Source organism: Colius striatus, chromosome 4 (assembly GCF_028858725.1).
Source record: "Colius striatus isolate bColStr4 chromosome 4, bColStr4.1.hap1, whole genome shotgun sequence".
In the NCBI taxonomy this organism is placed as follows: domain Eukaryota; kingdom Metazoa; phylum Chordata; class Aves; order Coliiformes; family Coliidae; genus Colius; species Colius striatus.
The window spans coordinates 22,446,831-22,467,315 of record NC_084762.1 but is presented as its reverse complement, the minus strand read 5'-3'; the positions used below and the strand labels follow the sequence as shown (position 1 = coordinate 22,467,315).

General features: G+C 40.5%; 1 protein-coding gene across 1 annotated transcript in view; it reads right to left on the bottom strand.

Moving 5' to 3' along the window:
- The window catches only part of SEMA5A (semaphorin 5A), a 320,602-nt gene that overhangs the window by 124,689 nt on the left and 175,428 nt on the right, over positions 1–20,485 (bottom strand). Inside the window, exon 9 of the mRNA XM_061995060.1 lies at positions 2,004–2,289. Coding sequence (XP_061851044.1) covers positions 2,004–2,289 — 286 coding nt within the window. The remainder of the gene's footprint in view (positions 1–2,003; positions 2,290–20,485) is intronic.

Genomic DNA, 20,485 nt, shown 5'->3' with positions numbered 1-20,485 from the left:
TGAGCAATGGTGTGCAACCATAAGTATGCAAGTTCCAGAAACCCATCAAGAGAATACAACTTGGACTGCATACTTTACAAGATATCCTGTTAGAGGAATAAACTGAAATAAACAGCACCCAGGAAAGACCTACATTTTCCCATTCTTGCCTTGAAAATGTGATATACATGACAATAAAGTAACTATATGGTGTAAAGAGTATAACCCAGTGACTATGACAGCTTGTAATATGGAAAATTGCATTGTTCTCTTCCACAATTTGATATAAAAGGATAGATAATAAAGGTGACAATTGCTGGTAAAACTGCTAACAATTGACCCACATCACAGTATTTATTAGCCTGTAATTTACACAAGCGTTAAAAAGTCAACTATAGAACTTCCAGACTAATGGAAAGAAAAAATGAAACCAGGGGATCAAATTTACCAGCAATTGAAAAAAAGAAGACAGTAGGACAAAAGAACAATTTGCTTTCTTACGGTTGGCACTCTTACTTCAAAAACTCAAAGTTTCATGCTAAAGTGTCTGCAGAATTAGATATCATTGGATTTGATAATTCCTTGGCTATATAAACTGTCACTAAATGCAGCTCACTAATATTATTGACCAGCCAATGTCCTCTTGAATTTCTTGGGAGTCCTTAAAGGACATTAGATTCATGCTTACAGATTTTCAGGCAGTTTGAAAGAAACAGAATCAGCTTCATTCTAAACCATTGTATAGCAGTGGCTAAAGTGGACTTAACAGTCAACCACACATCTCAGTTCAGGTTTTGCTGTTACTCAGTGTTTATTGATGAAAATGTTTCACTTTTTTTCTCCACAAGTATACTACAATATATTGACAGTATATTAAAAAGTGCCTTAGGGTACAATAAAATAATTACTACTCTGGAGAGATAGAGATTGAAGAATGCTGAATGTGATTCTAATATTTGATGCTGTTACATCAACAGTATATATTGTTTCCCTTCATGGGAAACTTCACCATCAGGTTGCAAGGCCGAAAGGTTGATCATACAGGTTGTACAGATATCTGTGAACAAGTATTCAGCATGGGGAACTAATACTGACTCTACAACAGTTCAACAGTGTAAAAAAAATTAGTTACAATATTTGATGTCAAGAAGAAGCATAATTTAAATGGAACTACCAACACCACTACCATCACCACTTCTGCTTGCAACAGCTGTAATTAATTGCTCTTTCAACAGCCCATCTCTGTTGGACAAGGCAGAATGCTGAGCTGCTGGGGATGATGTAAGTACAGCAAGGTTTCTAATACTGTCTGCTTTAATGTGGCAAATGTAGACTTATATTAGCAAGTCCATTTTCAGAAGAGTCAGAGTGTGCTTATGGCAGGCTTGATATTCTTACTTAACCTCAGAAACTATAGAATTTGTAGCACAGGAAACTTCAACCTCAGTTTGGGAAACTTTCATTGTAACCCCAAAGTGTAATTTTTTTTAATTTTACCTTATTGATATAATAGGTTCAGTTAAATATAGATTAAACTCTTGGTCTGACCCTCAAATTCGCATGAGTATATGCTAGGACTAATTTAAAATATGTATGAATACCTCTTGTGCTCTTTTGGGTAAGGTGAGCTCTTCCTGACATGGTCAAATTACATTCTGTCAAATTCATGATCATGTCACATTACAATTATAAAATATTCATTTCATAAATAGATCACATATTTATGCATTACAACAGTGTTCAAAATAATAAGAACAGTCTATATAAGAATGTATGGAAAAGATAAGTAGATAGTCTTAAACACTGCTTTATGGAAATATTAAGAACTCTTCCTTCTTTCATACATCTTCAACAATTCATGTGGGAAGTATTTGGAACTGACACAGGAGGACAGTGGGCTGGGCAAAACAGTAGTTTGAATTTATTATGTTTACTTGCCATACACAGATGAGAGCAGCTCAGAAGCTTTAGTTTTTACTGTCGCAAATATCAAGAAAATAAAACACATAATTGGATTTACTTACACATTAGTAGTAAAAATCCCATAGATCAAGTCCAGCTCTGGCAGGAAGAAAGTGCTCTGTAGTTCGTTATAGTAAAATGGAATTTCTCCAGGACGAGAACAATTCAGACGAGCTTTCATGAAGGTAGTCCAGGTATCCTCCAGCACAAACTTGCCACCAATATCATTTTTGCACACCCGAGCAGCACGAGAGAAGACTGTTTTCCCACAGTCATGTTCCACTGCATTCTCCCGGAAGAAAAAGTAGGTAAAGTTCCCAATGTCGTAAGAGGACACAAAATTTGGCTCTGAAAATAACACAAGAAAATATTATTTATCTCCCTCATGATATACACACTCCTATTAACATGGAAATTAATAGTTAATGGTGGATGTCAGGAGTTTGGGGCATCCCTTTTTTCTATGGTATCTAGCAACAAGTCAAGGGGTAATGGGATGAAGCTGGAACACAAAAAGTTACATTTAAATATAAGAAAAAACTATTTTTGCTGTGAGAGTGATTGAACACTGGAACAGGCTGCCCAGAGGGGCTGTGGAGTCTCCTTCCTTGGAGGTCTTCAAGACCCACCTGGACATGTTCCTATGTGACCTGATCTAGGTGAACCTGCTTCTGCAGGAGTGTTGGACTAGATGATCTCTAAAGGACACTTCCAACCCTACCATACTATGATTCTATGAAGTTGGACTAATCTTCAAGTATTACAGAATCACAGAATCTCAAAGGCTGGAAGGGACCTCGAAAGATCATCTAGCCCAACCCCTCTGTTATAGTAGGACCACCTAGAGTATATCACACAGGAACTCATCTGAGTAGGTGTTGGATGTCCACAGAGAAGGCGACTCAACAACCCATCTGGGCAGCCTGTTCCTGATTTAGAAAATTACACTTTTTATTACCCTTGTAGGGAACTGGTTCCATGATATCTGAGTAGGGCAGTTTATGGCCAGACAGGATCATGGTTAGATAGACTCTACTCTGGGTGTGTATTGCACATGTCTGTATCAGGCAGCCATGGTCCAGCTCACTGTATTCTACTATGAAAAGCATCACTGAGTTTTCCTTCTCTACATATGGACATAATGTATTCATACAATGTAATTGCTTTAGCTGTTGTGTTCACCCTGTTTCTGCTTTGCCACTGTGCCATTCCTACAGGTTAGCAGAATAATCTATGGTAACTGAGTGTGAATTAAGAATGTGCTCAGAGGCTGCAATGAAAAGAAAAAGAGAACTTTACATCCATGGGGCATTTAATGTCCCTCGGGGAGCGTGAGTGACCAGGAGCACGGTGAACAGGGCCAGCAAATAGGGTGTGATGTGGCACCCAGGTGTGGTGTGGCAGATCATGCAGGCAGGGCAAGCAGGGAGGACAGGCAGGGAGAAGGACTCCATAGCCTGCACAGACAAATGGAAGTCAGACAAGTGCCCCTGCTTCAATCTATCAAGATGGTGGGCACTTGCCTGAGGGTTAAAGCCAAAGCTCAGGTGGACAAAACCCAGGTGAAGGTTAGTGCATCCACCCTGACAGCCAGTTAGCAGAGACGCTTCAGTCTAGGTGGAGTGCAGGGAGTGTTTAGGATGCTTAGGGACCTATGCTTCTGAGGTAGCCATGTGTCATAGGTGCCCTCAAGTTCAAGAACTGCAGTGCCTGGTGAAAGAGCTGCAGAAAACTGTTAGTAGTCTGTGTGGTATTAGAGGGGGATAGATAGAGGCTTCCACAATCAGGTGCAAGTCTCCAGTGAATCCAATATGCCTTGGACCCTGGTAACAAAAAAAAAAAGAAGGGCAAGGGCTCGTCTTCAAAATGCTCCTTCCAGAGTGCCCACTACAAATCAGTATGAGGCACTGGCAACAAGGGACTTTGATGAGCAAGCTCCAGAAGGGGAAAATCCATCAAACAACTCACCATCAGCTGCTCCACCTGCAACAGGTAATGGGCACCACAGAAAGAAGCGACAGGTGCTCATTGTGGGTGACTCATTGCTAAGGGGCACTGAAAGACCGATCTGTGGAGTGGATAGGGAGTCATGAGAGGTGTGCTGTCTGCCAGGAGACAAGGTCAGGGATGTGGCTGAGAGAGTGCCATGGCTCATCACGGATGTGGGCTACTACCTCTTACTTGTGTTCCATGTAGATATGAATGATGTCATGAGGAATAACATCTCCAGGATCCAGAAGAATTTTAAAAACTTGGGGGTGCAAGTAAAAGGTAGGAAGGCTCAGGTTATTTTCTCCTCCATCCTGTTCACTAGAGATAAAGGGAGGAGTCTACAATGAAAAAATCAGCCAAGTGAACTCCTGGCTGAGAGGCTGGTGCCAGTGGGAAGGTTTTGGATTCTATGACAGAGGATCCTTCCTTGGGGACTACAGCTTGATAGGATGGGATGGGATTCATCTCTCCCATAAGGGGAGGGTAGGGGGAGAAGCAAAATAGAACAAGCTGTGCCCTCTAGCTGGTAAACAGGGAATGCAATGTTAAGTGCCCTTCATCTGCACACTGGGCTGAGATACGGAAGGCTGACCACCCTGAGAAAGAGCCAAACCGTGGAAGAACCTCCTGCACCCGCCCAGGGAAACCTCAGTGTTTGAGTAAGCCCCTGCGGTGCCTCTACACCAATGCACACAGCCTGGGGAATAAGCAGGAGGAACTGGAGATGTGGGTGCGATGTGGGGCTATGACTTCATTGCGGTCAAAGAGACGCGGTGGGACAGCTGCCATGACTAGAATACAGCCATGGAGGGCTATGTATTGTTTAGGAAGGACAGGCTGACAAGGTGAGGAGGTGGAGTTGCTCTCTATGTGAAAGAGGAATTAACGTTTAATGAACTGTGCCTGGGTGGGGATAATGAGCAGGTAGAGTGCTTATGGGTAAAAATTAATGGGCAGGGCAGGGAAGGCAATATTGTTGTAAGAGTTTGCTACAGGATATCTGATCAGGAGGAGGAAGTGGATGAGGCATTCTACAAACAGCTGAGAGATGCCTCATGATCATAATCCCTGGTCCTCATAGGGGACTTCAACCTCCCTGATATTTGTTGGCAGAGCCACATAGCCAAGCGCACACTGTCCAGGAGGTTCCTACAGATTGTTGACAACAACTTCCTGTCACAGGTGATTGAGGAGCCAACAAAGAGGGATGTGCTGCTGGACCTGGTGCTGACAAATAAGGAGAGTCTGGTTGGGGATGTGAAGGTTGGAGGCAACCTTGGCTGCAGCGACCATGAGATGGTGGAGTTCAAGATCCTGTGTGGAAGAATCAGGACACAAAGCAGGACTGTCACCCTGGATTTCAGGTGAGGCGACTTTGGCCTCTTCAAAGACTTGCTTGGAAGGATCCTAAGATCCTAAGATGACATAAGATCCTAGAAGGTAGAAGTGCCCAAGTGAGCTGGTCAATCTTCAAGCACCACTTCCTCCAAGCCCAGGATCAGTGTGTCCCAACATGCAAGAAAGGAGGAAAAGGATGCAGGAGGCCTCCATGGATGAGCAAGGATCTGCTAGAACAACTCAGGCAGAAAGCAGCCATCTATGAGAAGTAGAAACAGGGGCTCATTGTATAGGAGTATATATAGTATAGTATATAGAGAGTATAGGAATGTTGCCAGAGCGTGCAGAGGTGCAACTAGGAAGGCTAGAGCCCTTCCACAACTAAATTTAGCCAGTAAAGTTAAGGAAAGTAATAAGGCGCTTTTCAAGTACATTGGCAGCAGAAGGAAGATGAGGGGGAATGTGGGCCTGCTACTAAACACAGCGGGTGCCCTGGTGACCAAGGATGCAGAGAAGGCTGAGCTAGCTTCAGTCTTTAGGGCCAAGGGTGGCCCTAGGGAAGCTCAGTCCAGTAGGATGGGCTGGACAGCAAGAGGACTTGCTCTAGGTGGAAGAGGAAGAGGTTAAAGACTTGTTGGCCAAGCCTAAGACTCATAAGTCAGTGGGTCCTAATGGGATGCATACAAAAGTTCTGAGCTAGCTGATGTGATTGCTAAGCTGCTCTCCATCATTTTTGAACAATCGTGGAGAATGGGCGAGGTGCCTGAGGACTGGAGAATGGCCAATATCACTCCAGTCTTCAAAAAGGGCAAGAAGGATGACCTGGGAAACTACAGGCTGGTCAGCCTCACCTCCGTCCCTGGAAAGGTGATGGAACAACTCATCCTGAATGTCGTCACTAAGCATATGAAGGCATTATGGGGGGCCTTAATAACTAGCTCTATATGCTTACATCAAACTGACCTAAAATCACTAATCACTTACTCCTCTGTAAGCCACACGGGCCTAGTCATCGCTGCAAGCCTGATCCAAACTCACTGATCCTTCTCAGGAGCAATAACCCTCATAATCTCCCATGGCCTAACCTCATCTATATTATTCTGCTTAGCCAACACAAACTACGAAAGCTGAATCCTATTACTAACATGAGGCCTACAACCCCTCCTACCCCTTATAGCCACCTTATGGCTCCTAGCTAACCTGACAAATATAGCCCTACCACCAGCCACAAACCTCATAGCAGAACTAACAATCATAATCAACTTATTCAACTGATCTCCCTTCACAATTATTCTTACAGGAACAACAACCCTGCTAACCACCTCATATACCCTATTTATGTTACTAACAACCCAACAAGGACCAATACCAACCCATATCACATCCATTCAAAACTCAAACACTCGAGAACATCTCTTAATAACCCTACACACAGCCCCCATACTCCTCTTAATCCTAAAACCAGAATTGATCTCAGGAATCGTCTCATGCAAGTATAGTTTTAACTAAAACATCAGACTGTGACTCTAAAAACAGAAGATAAACCCTTCTTACCTGCTGAGGGGAGGCCTAACCAACAAGAACTGCTAATTCCTGTGTCTGAGCATATAACCTCAGTCCCCTTAACTTTTAAAGGATAGTAGCAATCCACTGGTCTTAGGAACCACCCACCTTGGTGCAAATCCAAGTAAAAGTAATGGAACCAACCCTGCTCATCAACATTCTCATAATTCTCACACTAACTATCATCCTAACCCCCATACTCTTGCCCCTATTATCAAAAACCATGAAAAATATCCCAGCCCTAATTACACGCACCACTAAAATAGCTTTCATTATCAGCTTAGCATCCATATCCCTATTTATGTGTACAAACACAGAAAACATTACCTCCCACTGAGAATAAAAATTCATTATAATATTTAAAATTCCCCATAGCTTTAAATTTGACCAGTACTCTATAATATTCTTCCCAATTGCCCTATTCGTAACACGATCAATTCTACAATTCGCAACACAATACATGCACCTAGAGCCACTTATTACAAAATTTTTCTCCTACCTATCAATACCATACTAACACTCACAGCAGCTAACAACATATTTCTCTTATTTATTGATTGAGAAGGTGTAGGAATCATGTAATTCATACTAATTGGCTGATGATACGGCCAAGCAGATGCTAACACAGCTGTCGTCCAAGCTGTACTATATAACCGAATTGGTGATATTGCCCTAATCTTGAGCATAGCATGACTTGCCGTAACCACTAATACCTGAGAGATACAAACCTGCCCAACCCAAGTCCAAACACTACCCATCTTGGGACTCATTCTAGCTGCCACAGAAAAGTCAGCCCAATTTGGCCTGCATCCATGACTACCCGCAGCCATAGAAGGCCCAATACCAGTTTCCGCCCTACTCCACTCCAGCACCATAGTCATAGCTGGAATCTTCCTACTAATTTGCATCCATTACATACTAGTATATAATGGTGAGCTCATATGTATGGTGGGCTCATACAATGAAACCTAGAAATCCGATTGATAGTATGGCTCATACTATTCCTATGTAACCGAATGGCTCTTTTTTACCTGCATAGTATGCAACCACATGGGAGATAAATCCAAATCCTGGGAGGATAAGAATATATATTTCTGGATGTCCAAAAAATCAGAAGAGGTGTTGGTAGAGGATGGGGTCTCTGCCACCAGCAGGATCAAAGAATGTAGTGTTTAAGTTTTGATCTGTTAGTAGTATTGTGATACCTGCGGCAAGTACTGGGAGTGAGAGAAGGAGTACGGTGGTGATTAAGACTGACTATACAAACAGCGGTGTTTGGTACTGTGAGAGTGTTGATTTTATGTTGATGGCAGTTGTGATGAAGTTGATGGTCCCAAGGACGGAGGAAACTCCTGCTACATGTAAAGAGAAAATGGCCATATCTACTGAGGCTCCGGCATGGGCTAGGTTGCTGGCAAGTGGTGGACATACAGTTCATCCTGTGCCTGCTCTAACTTCTACTGTGAAGGAAGCTAGTAGAAGGAGGAAGGATGGGGGAAGTAGTCAAAAGCTTATGTTATTTATACATGGGAATGCTATCTTGGGGGTGCCACATATAAGAGGGACAAGCCAGTTTCCGAAACCTCTGACCATGATTGGCATTACTATGAAGAAGATTATGACGAAGGCGTGGGCAGTAACAATTACGTTGTAAATTTGGTCGTCTCCTAGGAGAGTTCCTGGTTGACCAAGTTCTGCATGGATGAGAAGGCTGAGAGCAGTGCCAACTATGCCAGCTCATGCTCCAAACATTAAGTATAAGGTCCCAATGTCTTTGTGGTTGGTTGAAAATAGTCATTGGTTAATGAAAGCTAAGTGTTAAAGCGTTAGGCAGTAGTCCTTTTTGCAGAGGTTTAATTACTCTTCTTGTCGACTCTATAGTGAAATTCATGTTGAGTTGCAAGCTCATCGATGTACGTTAATAGGTACCGGAGTCTGGTAGGCAGAAGCTTGCTGGTTTGAGCATCTAGCTGTTAATTAGGGTGTTATGGGATTGAGGCCCATCTGCCTAGGTGAAGTCCTAGCATCTGAGTTGCATTCAGGTTATCAGGGGGAGTCAACATGGATTCACCAAGGGAATCTTGCTTGACCAACCTGAAAGCCTTCTATGAGTGCATAACTGGCTGGCTAGATGAGGGGAGAGCAGCAGATATCATCTACCTTGACTTCAGCAAGGCTTTTGACACTGTCTCCCTTAACATCCTCATCAGAAAGCTCAGACAGTGTGGCTTGATTGAGTGGACAGTGAGGTGGATCAAGAGCTGGCTGAATGACAGAGCCTAGAGCACTGTGATCTATAGTACAGAATCGAGTTGGAGGCCTGTGGCCAGTGGAGTTCCACAGGGATGGGTTCTGAGGCCAGTCTTGTTCAATATCTTCATCAATGACCTGGATGAGGGCACAGAGTGTACCCTCAGCAAGTTCGCTGATGACACCAAACTGGGAGGACTGGTTGATTGCCCAGAAGGCTGTGCTGCTATTCAGCAGGACTTGAAGTGGCTTGAGAGTTGGGCAGAGAGGAACCTCATGAGGTTCAACAAGGACAAATGCAGAGTCCTGCATCTGAGAAGGAACAACTCCATGCACCAGTACAGTCTGGAGAAGAGCTTCTGAAGAGCAGCCCTGCAGAGAGATACCTGGAAGTCCTGATTGATAATAAACTAAACATGAGCCAGCAATGTGCCCTTATGGCTAAGAAGGCCAATGGCATCCTGGGATGCATCAAGAAGAGTGTGTCCAGCAATTCAAGGGAGGCTCTGCTTCCCCTCTACTCTGCCCTGGTGAGGCCTCATCTGGAGTCCTGTGTCCAGTTCTGGGCTCCTCAGCTCAAGAGGGACAGGGAACTTCTGGAGAGAGTCCAGTGCAGGGCCATCAATATGATCAGGGGACTGCAACATCATTCATACAAGGAAAGGCTGCGGTAGAGGTTGGACTAGATGATCTCTAAAGGTCCCTTCCAACCCTACCATGCTATGATTCTCTGATTAGAACCACGTATCTTCATTCCACATGCACGTAAAACTTCCATTAAAACAGGAATTTCACATCAAAGGCTTAAAAAAATCTTTACAATTATTCATTAAAGTTTACAGATTTGTGAAAATAATTGTTACTTACTCATAAACTCTCATTCATACAACATGCAATATTTTAACACATTTACACACTGAAAAGTGAAATTAGAGAAAGCTGAAAAAAGACCTCACTTTTCATCTTTGATCATCTCTTTTTCTCTAAAAATATGCACATTTGTTGAATAGGTAACAGAGTATAATGATATATAAGATTTGGTTGCAAGTCTAAATATTCAGATGACAAAAATGTGCGGCTAAAATCAGAAAATTATATACTATCATATTCTAGACAGATTAGACAGTTTTGGCAGGCATCAAGTATTACACTTATCCAGAGATATCTGCATCAAAGGTGGGTTTTTTTCTTATTATAAAGCCCAATTATGTTTCATTCATTCTCAATAGACATCAATGTTTCTGGCTCTAAGGAACAAACTTGTATTTACTTAACTAAGGTATACCAGAAATCATTTTTTTTTGAATACCAGCCCAACTAAAATAAAATAACCCACTGCCCCTCACAATCCAATTTATATTCATATCACACCTAGCCATTATATCTCTTAATCTGTAATGTACTTTCTTCCCTCACTCTATATGTAACATCCTTTCAGATTGTTCTTATACTCATGGAAGGAACTACTGTCCATGGAGGAAAGAAAAAGCATTCACTAGACTGAGTGTAACCTGGGCTGCTTGTCCACTGTACTAAGGTTAGGTCTTACTTAAAGTAATATCCACTAAAGATAGACATTAAGAAAAACAATTCACCTGAAATAGCATGAAAACAGTACATTTTTCTAGTTACATATTTGGCTTTTTGTAGCCTATAATTCTGCTTTCTCTTTGAAATTATCTCAAAAATATCTTGACTGATGTAAAAAGATTCTACTTTTTGTTTAAATATTAAACATCTATTTCAATTTCAAAAAAAGGTCACTGGGAATGGCACGGGGCACCCTGGAGGGGCGGGGGCATCCATAAAAGGAGCCCAATGGTACAATCCCATCTGTCCTGCCTCTTGCTAACAGTGGGTAAAGCAAACTTCTCCTGGAGTCACACTCATATTTTCACTAGGAAAGCAGAAGCTGGAGTGGTCTAAAACAAGGCTGGGAAGTGAGCCAAATATTAAGCAATAAAGATGACTGAGGTGTTGTGCATAAGCTTATTTCCTGGATCTTTTTTTTTTAGTGGTGTAGATGTAATCTGAATGAAAAAATGAAAGAAAGCTAAAATTAGAAGTTTTTTAGATTATAAATATTCAAAATAAGACACACACATCAATATATATAATATGTGTAATAAAATCATAGAAGTCTAGACATCGCTCTAATGCTGAACAACATCTGTCTGGAGCTTGTTTATTGACCTCACTAGACCAATGAATCACGTAAGACTCATTTCTTTCAAATATTTGTATTCAGCTAAATACTTAATGACATTAAATTCTAGCAAGATGATTTTGAGGTTTTTTTAGTAAGATTCAACCTTCAATGAGAAATGTTCCCCAAAAAGGGAAGCTTAAATAAATGGACATACTTTAAGGTCCTAATGTGCCAGTCTATTTTCTTTCACCTTACTGGCATAATTAATGTAAGTCCATTTCCTATTTGCATTCTGCCATGTCCATATATTCATTAAGAATATGCATCAGCTCTCTACAGCTGTTTCAAAACAGTATAGATCTTGCATTAGGCTGACCAAAGCATCACTGCTCATGAATGTTTAAGGACAAATCTTAAAGTAAAATTTTCATACAGCATCAAACATATTGAAAATAATATATAACTTGTAGTGATCATAGTTAGATCCATTCTTAAGAGCTGAACTCTTAACTTGAGAGTTAAGTCCTGGTATAAAATAGGGGGAAATCATTGTTTATGAATACCTATTTTTCCTCTGTATATCATAAATATCTAGGATATATGCTTAAAATGCTAGTTTGTCACAGCATAGCTGTCTTATCAGTCTACTTTGACTACTTTTTCTTCTGCAGTGCCTTATCTCTTCATGATTTCTTTTACATTCTTTTCCTTTCACTGAATTGAAGAGTTTATGGGTGTAAAAAAGCAAGGACTTCAAAATACATCAGGACTATATATGCCAGACATTTCTTCTCCTTTTATTTTGCTGATAGATTTTTAGATACAATTCAGTATAAACATAAAAGTGGGTGCACTCATTAGACGTTAAAGGTTTAATGAATTCTGAAATGCAATTTTTTCTTTCCTGAAAAATAGTTTTAAAATATGGTAGGTATTATGAAATGCCTTGTTCTATTGACTGTTGTTTATTTCAAATAAATCTCCATTAATTCAAAAATGATGTGTTCTTATATGGCATATTTTGAAATTTATTGTATCATTTTGGTGATGCAAATTTGCCAGTGACAAACTTAAGTGACAGAAACTACTCTCTACTCTGATCTAACACCTACTCAAGCTTTTGAAAGTCCCATATGGAGTTCAAGATGCCCATATTCAGTCTCTAAACACCTTACGTAGCAATATATTTGGGGAGAGGCAACGATCAAAAATATAGAGGACTACTTTAATTCACTCAGAAGCTCTAGAGGTTTGGGCTATAGGAATCTACCAAAATATGCAGAGGTTTGGATGATTACCTAAAATACAGTGTTCCACATGTACACGAATTCCCTAGAATTCAGAATATATATGAATATATATATATGATTACATATATGTATATTAATATATAGTCATATACAGGAACAAAACCACTTAGTTCCCTTTAAGTAGACTTTGCCAATCAGCAAGTATGGTATGAAAAGAAAACTCAATTATGATGGCTTCCTCATTTCTCACTGAACATCTGGACTGACTTTTTTTTCTCTCTAATCTAGGTTTGCAAGGAGGGAGAAAATTAATGGGATTTCCTGGAAACTTGTTTCTCTTTTGGGTTTTTAGAGGTGCTGGCGGAGATTTGTTTTTTTATTTTCTTCTGGGTTTTGGTGGGTTTTTTTTTCATAACAGAAAGGAGATCAGAGTTCAATTTAATAATCATCTTCTTTCCACTTCACCTTAAGGCTTGGTGTGTCTGCTACTGAAATTCTCTGCCTCCAATATTTTGGTCCTTCTCCCTTCTTTGGTGAATGCTGTTTTTCTTGTATTCATGTTCCCCAAAATTCCTTCCTTTTTCTATCTTCCCATGGTTGAGGTGTATTTTAGTTCTTATTTCTTTCATTCTCTCTGGCTTGCTGTGTATTATAGCTTTCTGAAGCATTAATGTGGGTGATGCTCCTGTCACACCTCTCTGCAGCTGGGCACAGATGATCTGCTTGCAGGGTACCTTTCTTGCTTCCTTATTGAGCCTCTCCAGCTGGCACCTGACATGATCAGACTAGATGGAATATAAAAGAATAGTCTCTGTTCCCAGCAGATGCCTAGTCTTTTCATAAATGGAAGGTGAACCTTGCTGTTTTACCTAGGGTAGCTAAGGAGAAAAAAAAATCCCACCTCCACGGGAAGTGCTGCTTGTCTCCACTATTTAGATCCCGCACTTCTGTCACAGCAACCCTATATTATGCTCCAGGCTTGAGAAAGTTGCCTGGAGGAAAAGGACTTGGACCTGTTGGTTGACAGCCAGCTAAATATGAGTCAGCAGTGTGTCCAGGTGGCCAAGAAGGCCCACAGCATCCTGGCTGTATCAGAAATAGTTTGGCCAGTGGGTCTGAAAAGTTAGACAGATGTACATCTTTGAAAGGAAAAACACAGCACAGCTGCTCATATTTTTATTATAGTAGCAGATCCAGTGAAGAAACCTAAGGATGGGCTTCAAAGCCAGCATGCATTGCCCTCCCATTTTAGGACACTGGCAAAAAAGATGATACACACAAAAGAACAGAACCAACCTTATGGATAGTACCACCAAAGGCAAGTAAAATTTATACTATTACAAAATTAGCAACAATTGGTAGCATATACTTCGATTATTTTTAGTCAGGTCTCTTATCTGAAAGCCAGAGACCAAACTGCATCTCTCAAGAACATACTGGGTTTGAGTTACATAAAATATTACATATTAAGGAAAGCTGTCAGTAGATAATTACAATTATTTTCATTATAAACCAGAAAAATGAAAGAGTAACCCTAAATTTTTATAGGCATTTTCACTAATTCTTAAAAGCAAAAGTGAGAGATAGATTTGTGACTTTTGGTCTTAATTTCTCTCCAGATATCCTATTAGCAGTAAGTTATAATAGAAGTCCACTAACAAAAAATAATAGGAGTGGATTCAGAGCTATATTAAACCCTGCTAACCAAACCACATTTATAAGAATTTTACTGTTCCTTGTGAAGAACAAAAGTATCTGCTCCAGGTTTAAAAGTTTTTATTGAGTAAAATGTTTTTGAGAAAGTGGTCCTAGAAAAACAGCTTTAAGAGTATCTAACAACAAAATGCTTAGGCAGCAAGAGGAGAAAGTGATAATATTATGCCTACCTTTAGAGCAGAATAATCCAAACATTTTTATACTTTTCTGTTGTGGTTTGGTCCAGCTAGCACAGCAGCACTACTACAGTCTCTTGCTCGGTGCCCCCATTCACCCCCACACTCGTTAGGATTGCAGAGGCCCCAGCAAAATGAGAGTAAAAAGATAAGCAAGGTTGTTGTGAATTGAGACAAGGGCAGGGAGGGCTCGCTGCCAATTATGGTTCCTGGCAAAACAGACTCCAGTACTTGATTGAGAGAGGAAAGCAGGAAAGTTTATTCTACTATCTAAAAGAAACAGAATGGAATAAATGCAAAAAGGGAGTAGGATGATGAGAAAATTACAACCAGCACTTTAAGTTCTCCGTCCCCCATCCCTCCTTTCTTCCCAGGCCCAGCTCACTACTCCTGATATCTCTACCTCCTGCAACCTCAATGGCTCAGCAGGGCAGGGAATGGGGGATGTGGTCAGTCTCTCACAGATGGGCTCTGCCACTTCGCTCTTCTCAGATGAGGACAACTCCTTGCATTCTTCACCTGCTCAGATACAGGGTCCCTCCCTCAGGACACAGTCCTTAACGAACTTCTCTAGTGTGGGTTCTTCACCACAGTTGCAGTTTCTGCAGATACAGGGTCCCTCACATGGGACATAGGCTCTTCTGGGCATAAGTTTCATGAGTTGCTTTGTTGTGGGTTCCTCCACGCAGTTACAGTTTCTGTGAATGAATATTGGGTCCTTCCCTCGGGACACAGCCTGCTCTGGCCATAGTTTTAATGAAGAAAATCACTGTCCGTGGTTCGGGGTCTGTAGTGAAGTGATTGGGTCCCTCCCATGAGAAATGGCCTCCTCTGGCCATAGTCATTGCCCCTGGCTTGGGGTTTGTAGCAAAATGAGTCTCTGCCCCTGATACGGGGTCTTTAAAGAAATGAAAATAAATCTCAGCTTCACCTGTCCTCTCTGTAGAATGCAGGGGAGTCTCGGCTCCAGCACACCTCCTCATTGACCTTGGAGTCTGCATGGTTGTTTCTCTCTCTTCGTACTCTTTGCACCACCACCAGAAAAGAAGGGACAGAAGAAGGAAGAAGATGGAGGAAGAAACCAGAAAAAGAAGGGACAGAAGAAGGAAGAAGATGGAGGAAGAAACCTCCTCTTCCAGCTTCTTCTTAAAAAGTGATCGTGGAGGTGTCTAATTGGCTCAGCCCCAGAAGTGGGTCTGGCTCAGAGCTGGGGAGAGTTTCAAGGAACTACTTACAGGAGCTATCTTTACAGCTCCTTCCCCCTTACCAGAAAAGACTGTCATGTCAAACCATGACATTTTTTCAGCTGGTAAGACTTCCTATCTGTAGGATTTTTATTTGAAAGAAAAACAAAATCTATTTCGGGCTACATCTGATATAAGATTACATTTTAATCATGTATGATCTGCCTACTGATGAAGTGACTTGACATTTAGAACAAAGGTTTTATTTATTTAACCTGTTCTAGTAGCATCTATCATTGTATTTCTAGGATAAAGAAAACAGCTACAATATATTTCAGGACAGTTGCAGAACTAAGCAATTTTAAGAAAAGATATCTGGCAAATTAGGAAGCCAAATGTCCAAGTGTTTCTCCATATGATGAAACAAAAAGGGACTGACTGGTATTTAAATTTTTTCTTTAATCTGTTTTGCCCTTTCATTGGCTAAGTGAAGCAAACAGACATTATAGAGTAATGAAAACTTCCACACTGAGGCATCAGATCAAACACTTACTGATTTGATGACATGAATTGAAAAGAGAAATATCTTCACTAACTGCCTATGTTGGATTACAGAAAAAGTTTCTAAGTCTAAGCAATGGAGGCTTCCCCTCACCAACCTGGACCTAACTGTAGCTTGTGGTATAACTACAACTATTCCATTTACTTCCTTTCTCTAGAACAAATGCTCATGAAATCTGCACCTGCTGCACTTTCTATCATCATGCTGCCCTTTACTGACCTGAGCAGTTGGCTGAAGCTCATAGTCTTGCTGATTGCTTTGGTCAAGAGAAGAAATCAATGGAAGAGCTGTCTGCCTTAGATACAGTCCTGTATGTGCTGTATTACCTCAAATTGTTTCTTTCAAGCACAGAAGTACTCAAACACAGGACTCAGAAAGAAGAAAGGACACTAGGTAGCAGAACAACACATTTTAAAGAATAAGATACTGGTAAGCAGCCTCTTGACCTTCTTCATTTGTTTATGCACATAAATATTCACTAGAGTATCTTCAAGCATTACTTTTTTTATCTACACAAGAAAAGAGAAGGCCAAAACATGACATCATGAGAGGGAGAGTGAGCTCCCTGTTTGACATTTTCAGGTTTACTATCCAGCAGTCAGCTGGGCTGTTGGATGGGAAGAGTGCTGGTTTGCAGCAGTTGTTAACTCATCTGCATGATCATGTTCTTCTTGATTGAGAATAGTGATAGAGTTATTGAGTACTGATAGGGTTGACAAGAAGCATGAGGATAACATCAGGTCAGTCTCATCACTCCATTGATAAATTCTTTGTGAGGGACCTGAACTGTTGAACTGTAGTGAATGCTAAGGTCTTAGCGCTAAGGTAGACTGGTACTTCAACATCTCCTAATGGAGATGAGCAGAATCTCTGTATGGTGATGACTACGGACAAAACCTGCTCACTGCATTGAGGCCAGCTGCAGTTAATATTGGAGCACCAGGAAGACAGAAATAGGCTCCATAAGCAGAGCATTGATTCCTTTTTGTAGAAGAGGAGGAAGATTCTGAGGTTAAAAAACTATAACTGGCAACTGTATTCATACATAATCAAGAGATGAATAGATTACTATTCTCTACGTTAAAAGAGAGCAAGCTTGATAACTGCCTGTAGATGCTTCTTTCCTTCATCACTGTAGAAGACATGACTATTTACAGTCTAAAATTTTACAAAATGGGACAAAAATCAGGACATGGGCAGATATCTGTAATATTTGTCCAACTGTTCTGTCTTTCATTAAGAAATGTCAAACCAGACAAAATTCATGGGAGTCAAATCTCAAATACTGTCAGCAGGTGGTCTAGCAGGTAAACAAACAGCATATTCAGAGACTGTCTAAGATGGCTCAACAATAACTAGCTCCAGTCAGCAACATAATTTCTGTGTTGGCACTGTTGTTTTGTCCACCTGCCTTCCTGAATTGGTGTTCTATCAATATCTTTGTGCTTCACATACCATGGAGTCACTGAACTTTCCTTTTTCTATCAGTTATAATTTCACAGTATATTCTTGTAGCTTACTTTTACACATAACCTAAATCATATTTTTAACCAAGCTATGTTAACTTTTCATCACTTCAGATAATTGAGTGTTGAGTGAATCAAGAAAACAACAGTACACAAATTAAAGTTCATTGATTTCTCCATACTCTACCACAGTGAACTACCTGATCTGAATGATGCTCAGGAACATGTGCGGAAAATAACCACTGATTTACCAATTGAGATGATGTGGATTAGTTCAAGACCTATCAAGACCCCAGTAAAAGGCAGGATCTGATAATAAATACAGAGTCTGGCTGAACCAGAATGAATGGGTAAGCTCAGACAGGCCATCAACTTTAATTTATTTGTGGTATCTGTGATTCTAGAAGCTGAATTCCCAGCATGGTAATATGGATCTCACCCTAGCCCCATGACATATCATCTCTGTTTTCCTTTCCCATACTCTGTGTAAGGGTTCCTGTGATTACAGACCTTCTGACAAGATTAGGAACCAGATTTCTTCTGTGCTAAAGATCCATAGCATCCCCTATCAAGATCTTTCACTCGAAGTTACAATAAAAACTAACAGCTGACTGTCTAAACATATAGGCATCTTTCTTTGGCCTCATTGACGATGTTGAAACCCACTGAATACACTCAGAAGTTCTAGCCATTAAAATCAACAATGTCTTTACTGTATAGCAGTAGCACACAAAGCTAAGATAATCAGTTGTGTTTCAGAGTACTGACACCACCCCCCAGAGATGGTTTGAATTGGCCCAATCGGATTTGCAGAATAGAAAATCTAAGTGCGAAAAAACTTTGCACCTCTGAAGGAAACATGGATGTAAAAGAAAAAGTTGAATTGGAAACATTTACAGACACACGTGCCTGCACATGCACACCCTAAACAAAGGCTGAATTACAGCAACCATCAGCTACTGCTATTGAACAGATATTGTCTAGGAAGTTTCCATTCCAGTTGATGCCTTACTTTTCTTGCAGGATTATCCCTCATGAGACCACATCTGGAATATTGTGTTCAGTTCTGGGCCCCTCATCTCAAGAATGACAGGGAGCTACTGGAGAGAGTTCAGCATGGGGCCACAAAGACGATTAGGGGAGTGGAGCATCTCCCGTATTGATGAAAGGCTGAGGGATCTGGGGCTCTTTAGCTTGGAGAAAAGGAGACTGAGGGTTGATCTCATTAATGTTTACAAATATGTAAAGAGTGGGTGTCAGGAGGATGGAGCCAGGCTCTTCTCAGTGATGTCCAATGATAGGACAAGGGGCAATGGGTATAAACTGGACCACAAGAGGTTCCAAAGAAATACAAGGAAGAATTTCTTCCCTGTGAGAGTGACAGAGCGCTGGAACAGGCTGTCCAGATGGGTTGTTCAATCTCCTTCTCTGGAGACATTCCAAACCCATCTGGATGAGTTCCTATGTGACCTACTATAGGTAGTCCGGCTCTGGCAGGGGGGTTGGACTAAATGATCTTTCCAAGTCCCTTCCAACCCTTAAGATTCTGTGATTCTCAATGAAAAAAGCAAAACCTTCACTTCCATCCAAACACCAAACCTAATGCAGTTTTCTTCACACTAAGTCACAAATTGACATAAAACTGATGAATCCCCAACTCTTAGCTAAGCAGTAGAAACTCCCTTTCCCTTTAACATAGGTAACTGGGCTGCTTCCAGCCTTTTATTGGATTTGATTGAACTGGTTCCAACTACAAAACCCATTTTGGTTTTCCTCTCCAAAGATTAAAGCCATGTTTTCCTGTCAACTTAATTCTAAACAGTTTTTAGGCAGAAGAATGAGCTCTAATGCATAATGTATAGGTGCAGCTGAAACTTTAAATAGAAAAAATGTAAATATTGTGAAATTAATTAATTAGAGGAGTCTAGGGGGGAATTTTAGTGTGCCATTTGGCATAAAGGACATCCAGTTAAACTAAAAATTCAGTGTGAAGAATTTTTCCCTTTGACAGAAACAGTCAGATGTGGCACAGTAATTAGTTGTGTAGACAAAAAATACCTGAACAGAAGTATCTATACAACTTGCTTGTTCCTCTCACATTTCTTTTGCACTGCTATAATTCTGTTACGCTACATGTTTTATTTTGGTTTGTTAATTAATATTCTAAAACCAGGTATCTTTTAGAAGTCACGAATTTCTCCAAGCTACCTCTAATGGCTTTTTTGTACAAGGAAAATACCACAAGCAAATATATGCAAAATTCAGCATGCAGATTATATGAGAATTGAAATAGTCAAAATAAAGTCTGTCATTTGCAGCTGACCTAATGTCCTGAAGCTAAAAGGGTTTATATTTGTACTTCAAACATGAAAATAATCTAATCATGACATGAAATGCACTGTGGGAATAGCGACTGTCGTATTACATAGCATGATTTATGAAAACACTTTTTTTTCCCACTGGGACAAGCAGGGGCAAATTATAATATACATAATTTCACATTTTATGTTAAATAATAATTTTTATTTTAGAAAAATCTGCTTCTTTTTTTTTTAATATATAAAATTGCATCTGGCTCTGCTACATCTCAGAAATACCTATCTTCTTACAGCTCCCAGCCTGAAATTCTCATCAAGTGATTAACATCCATGACAGAGGAGTCATTGCTGCAACACAATGTTATACAATTTGTAGAGTAGTCCCTATCCTAAGCTATCATAAGCATCAAAAACATTAGTCTGCCACCTAAGAAGCTTGAAAGCACAACTTTTTATGCTTGTTAAGGCTGTGACCTGAAGAAGAAGACCAGAGAATTCAATCCATACAAAACTGTTTATTTTCTGCCTTAGGTTTTTGAAAGAGTCAATGAAAGAACAACTCAAGCAGGCTACTGCTCTT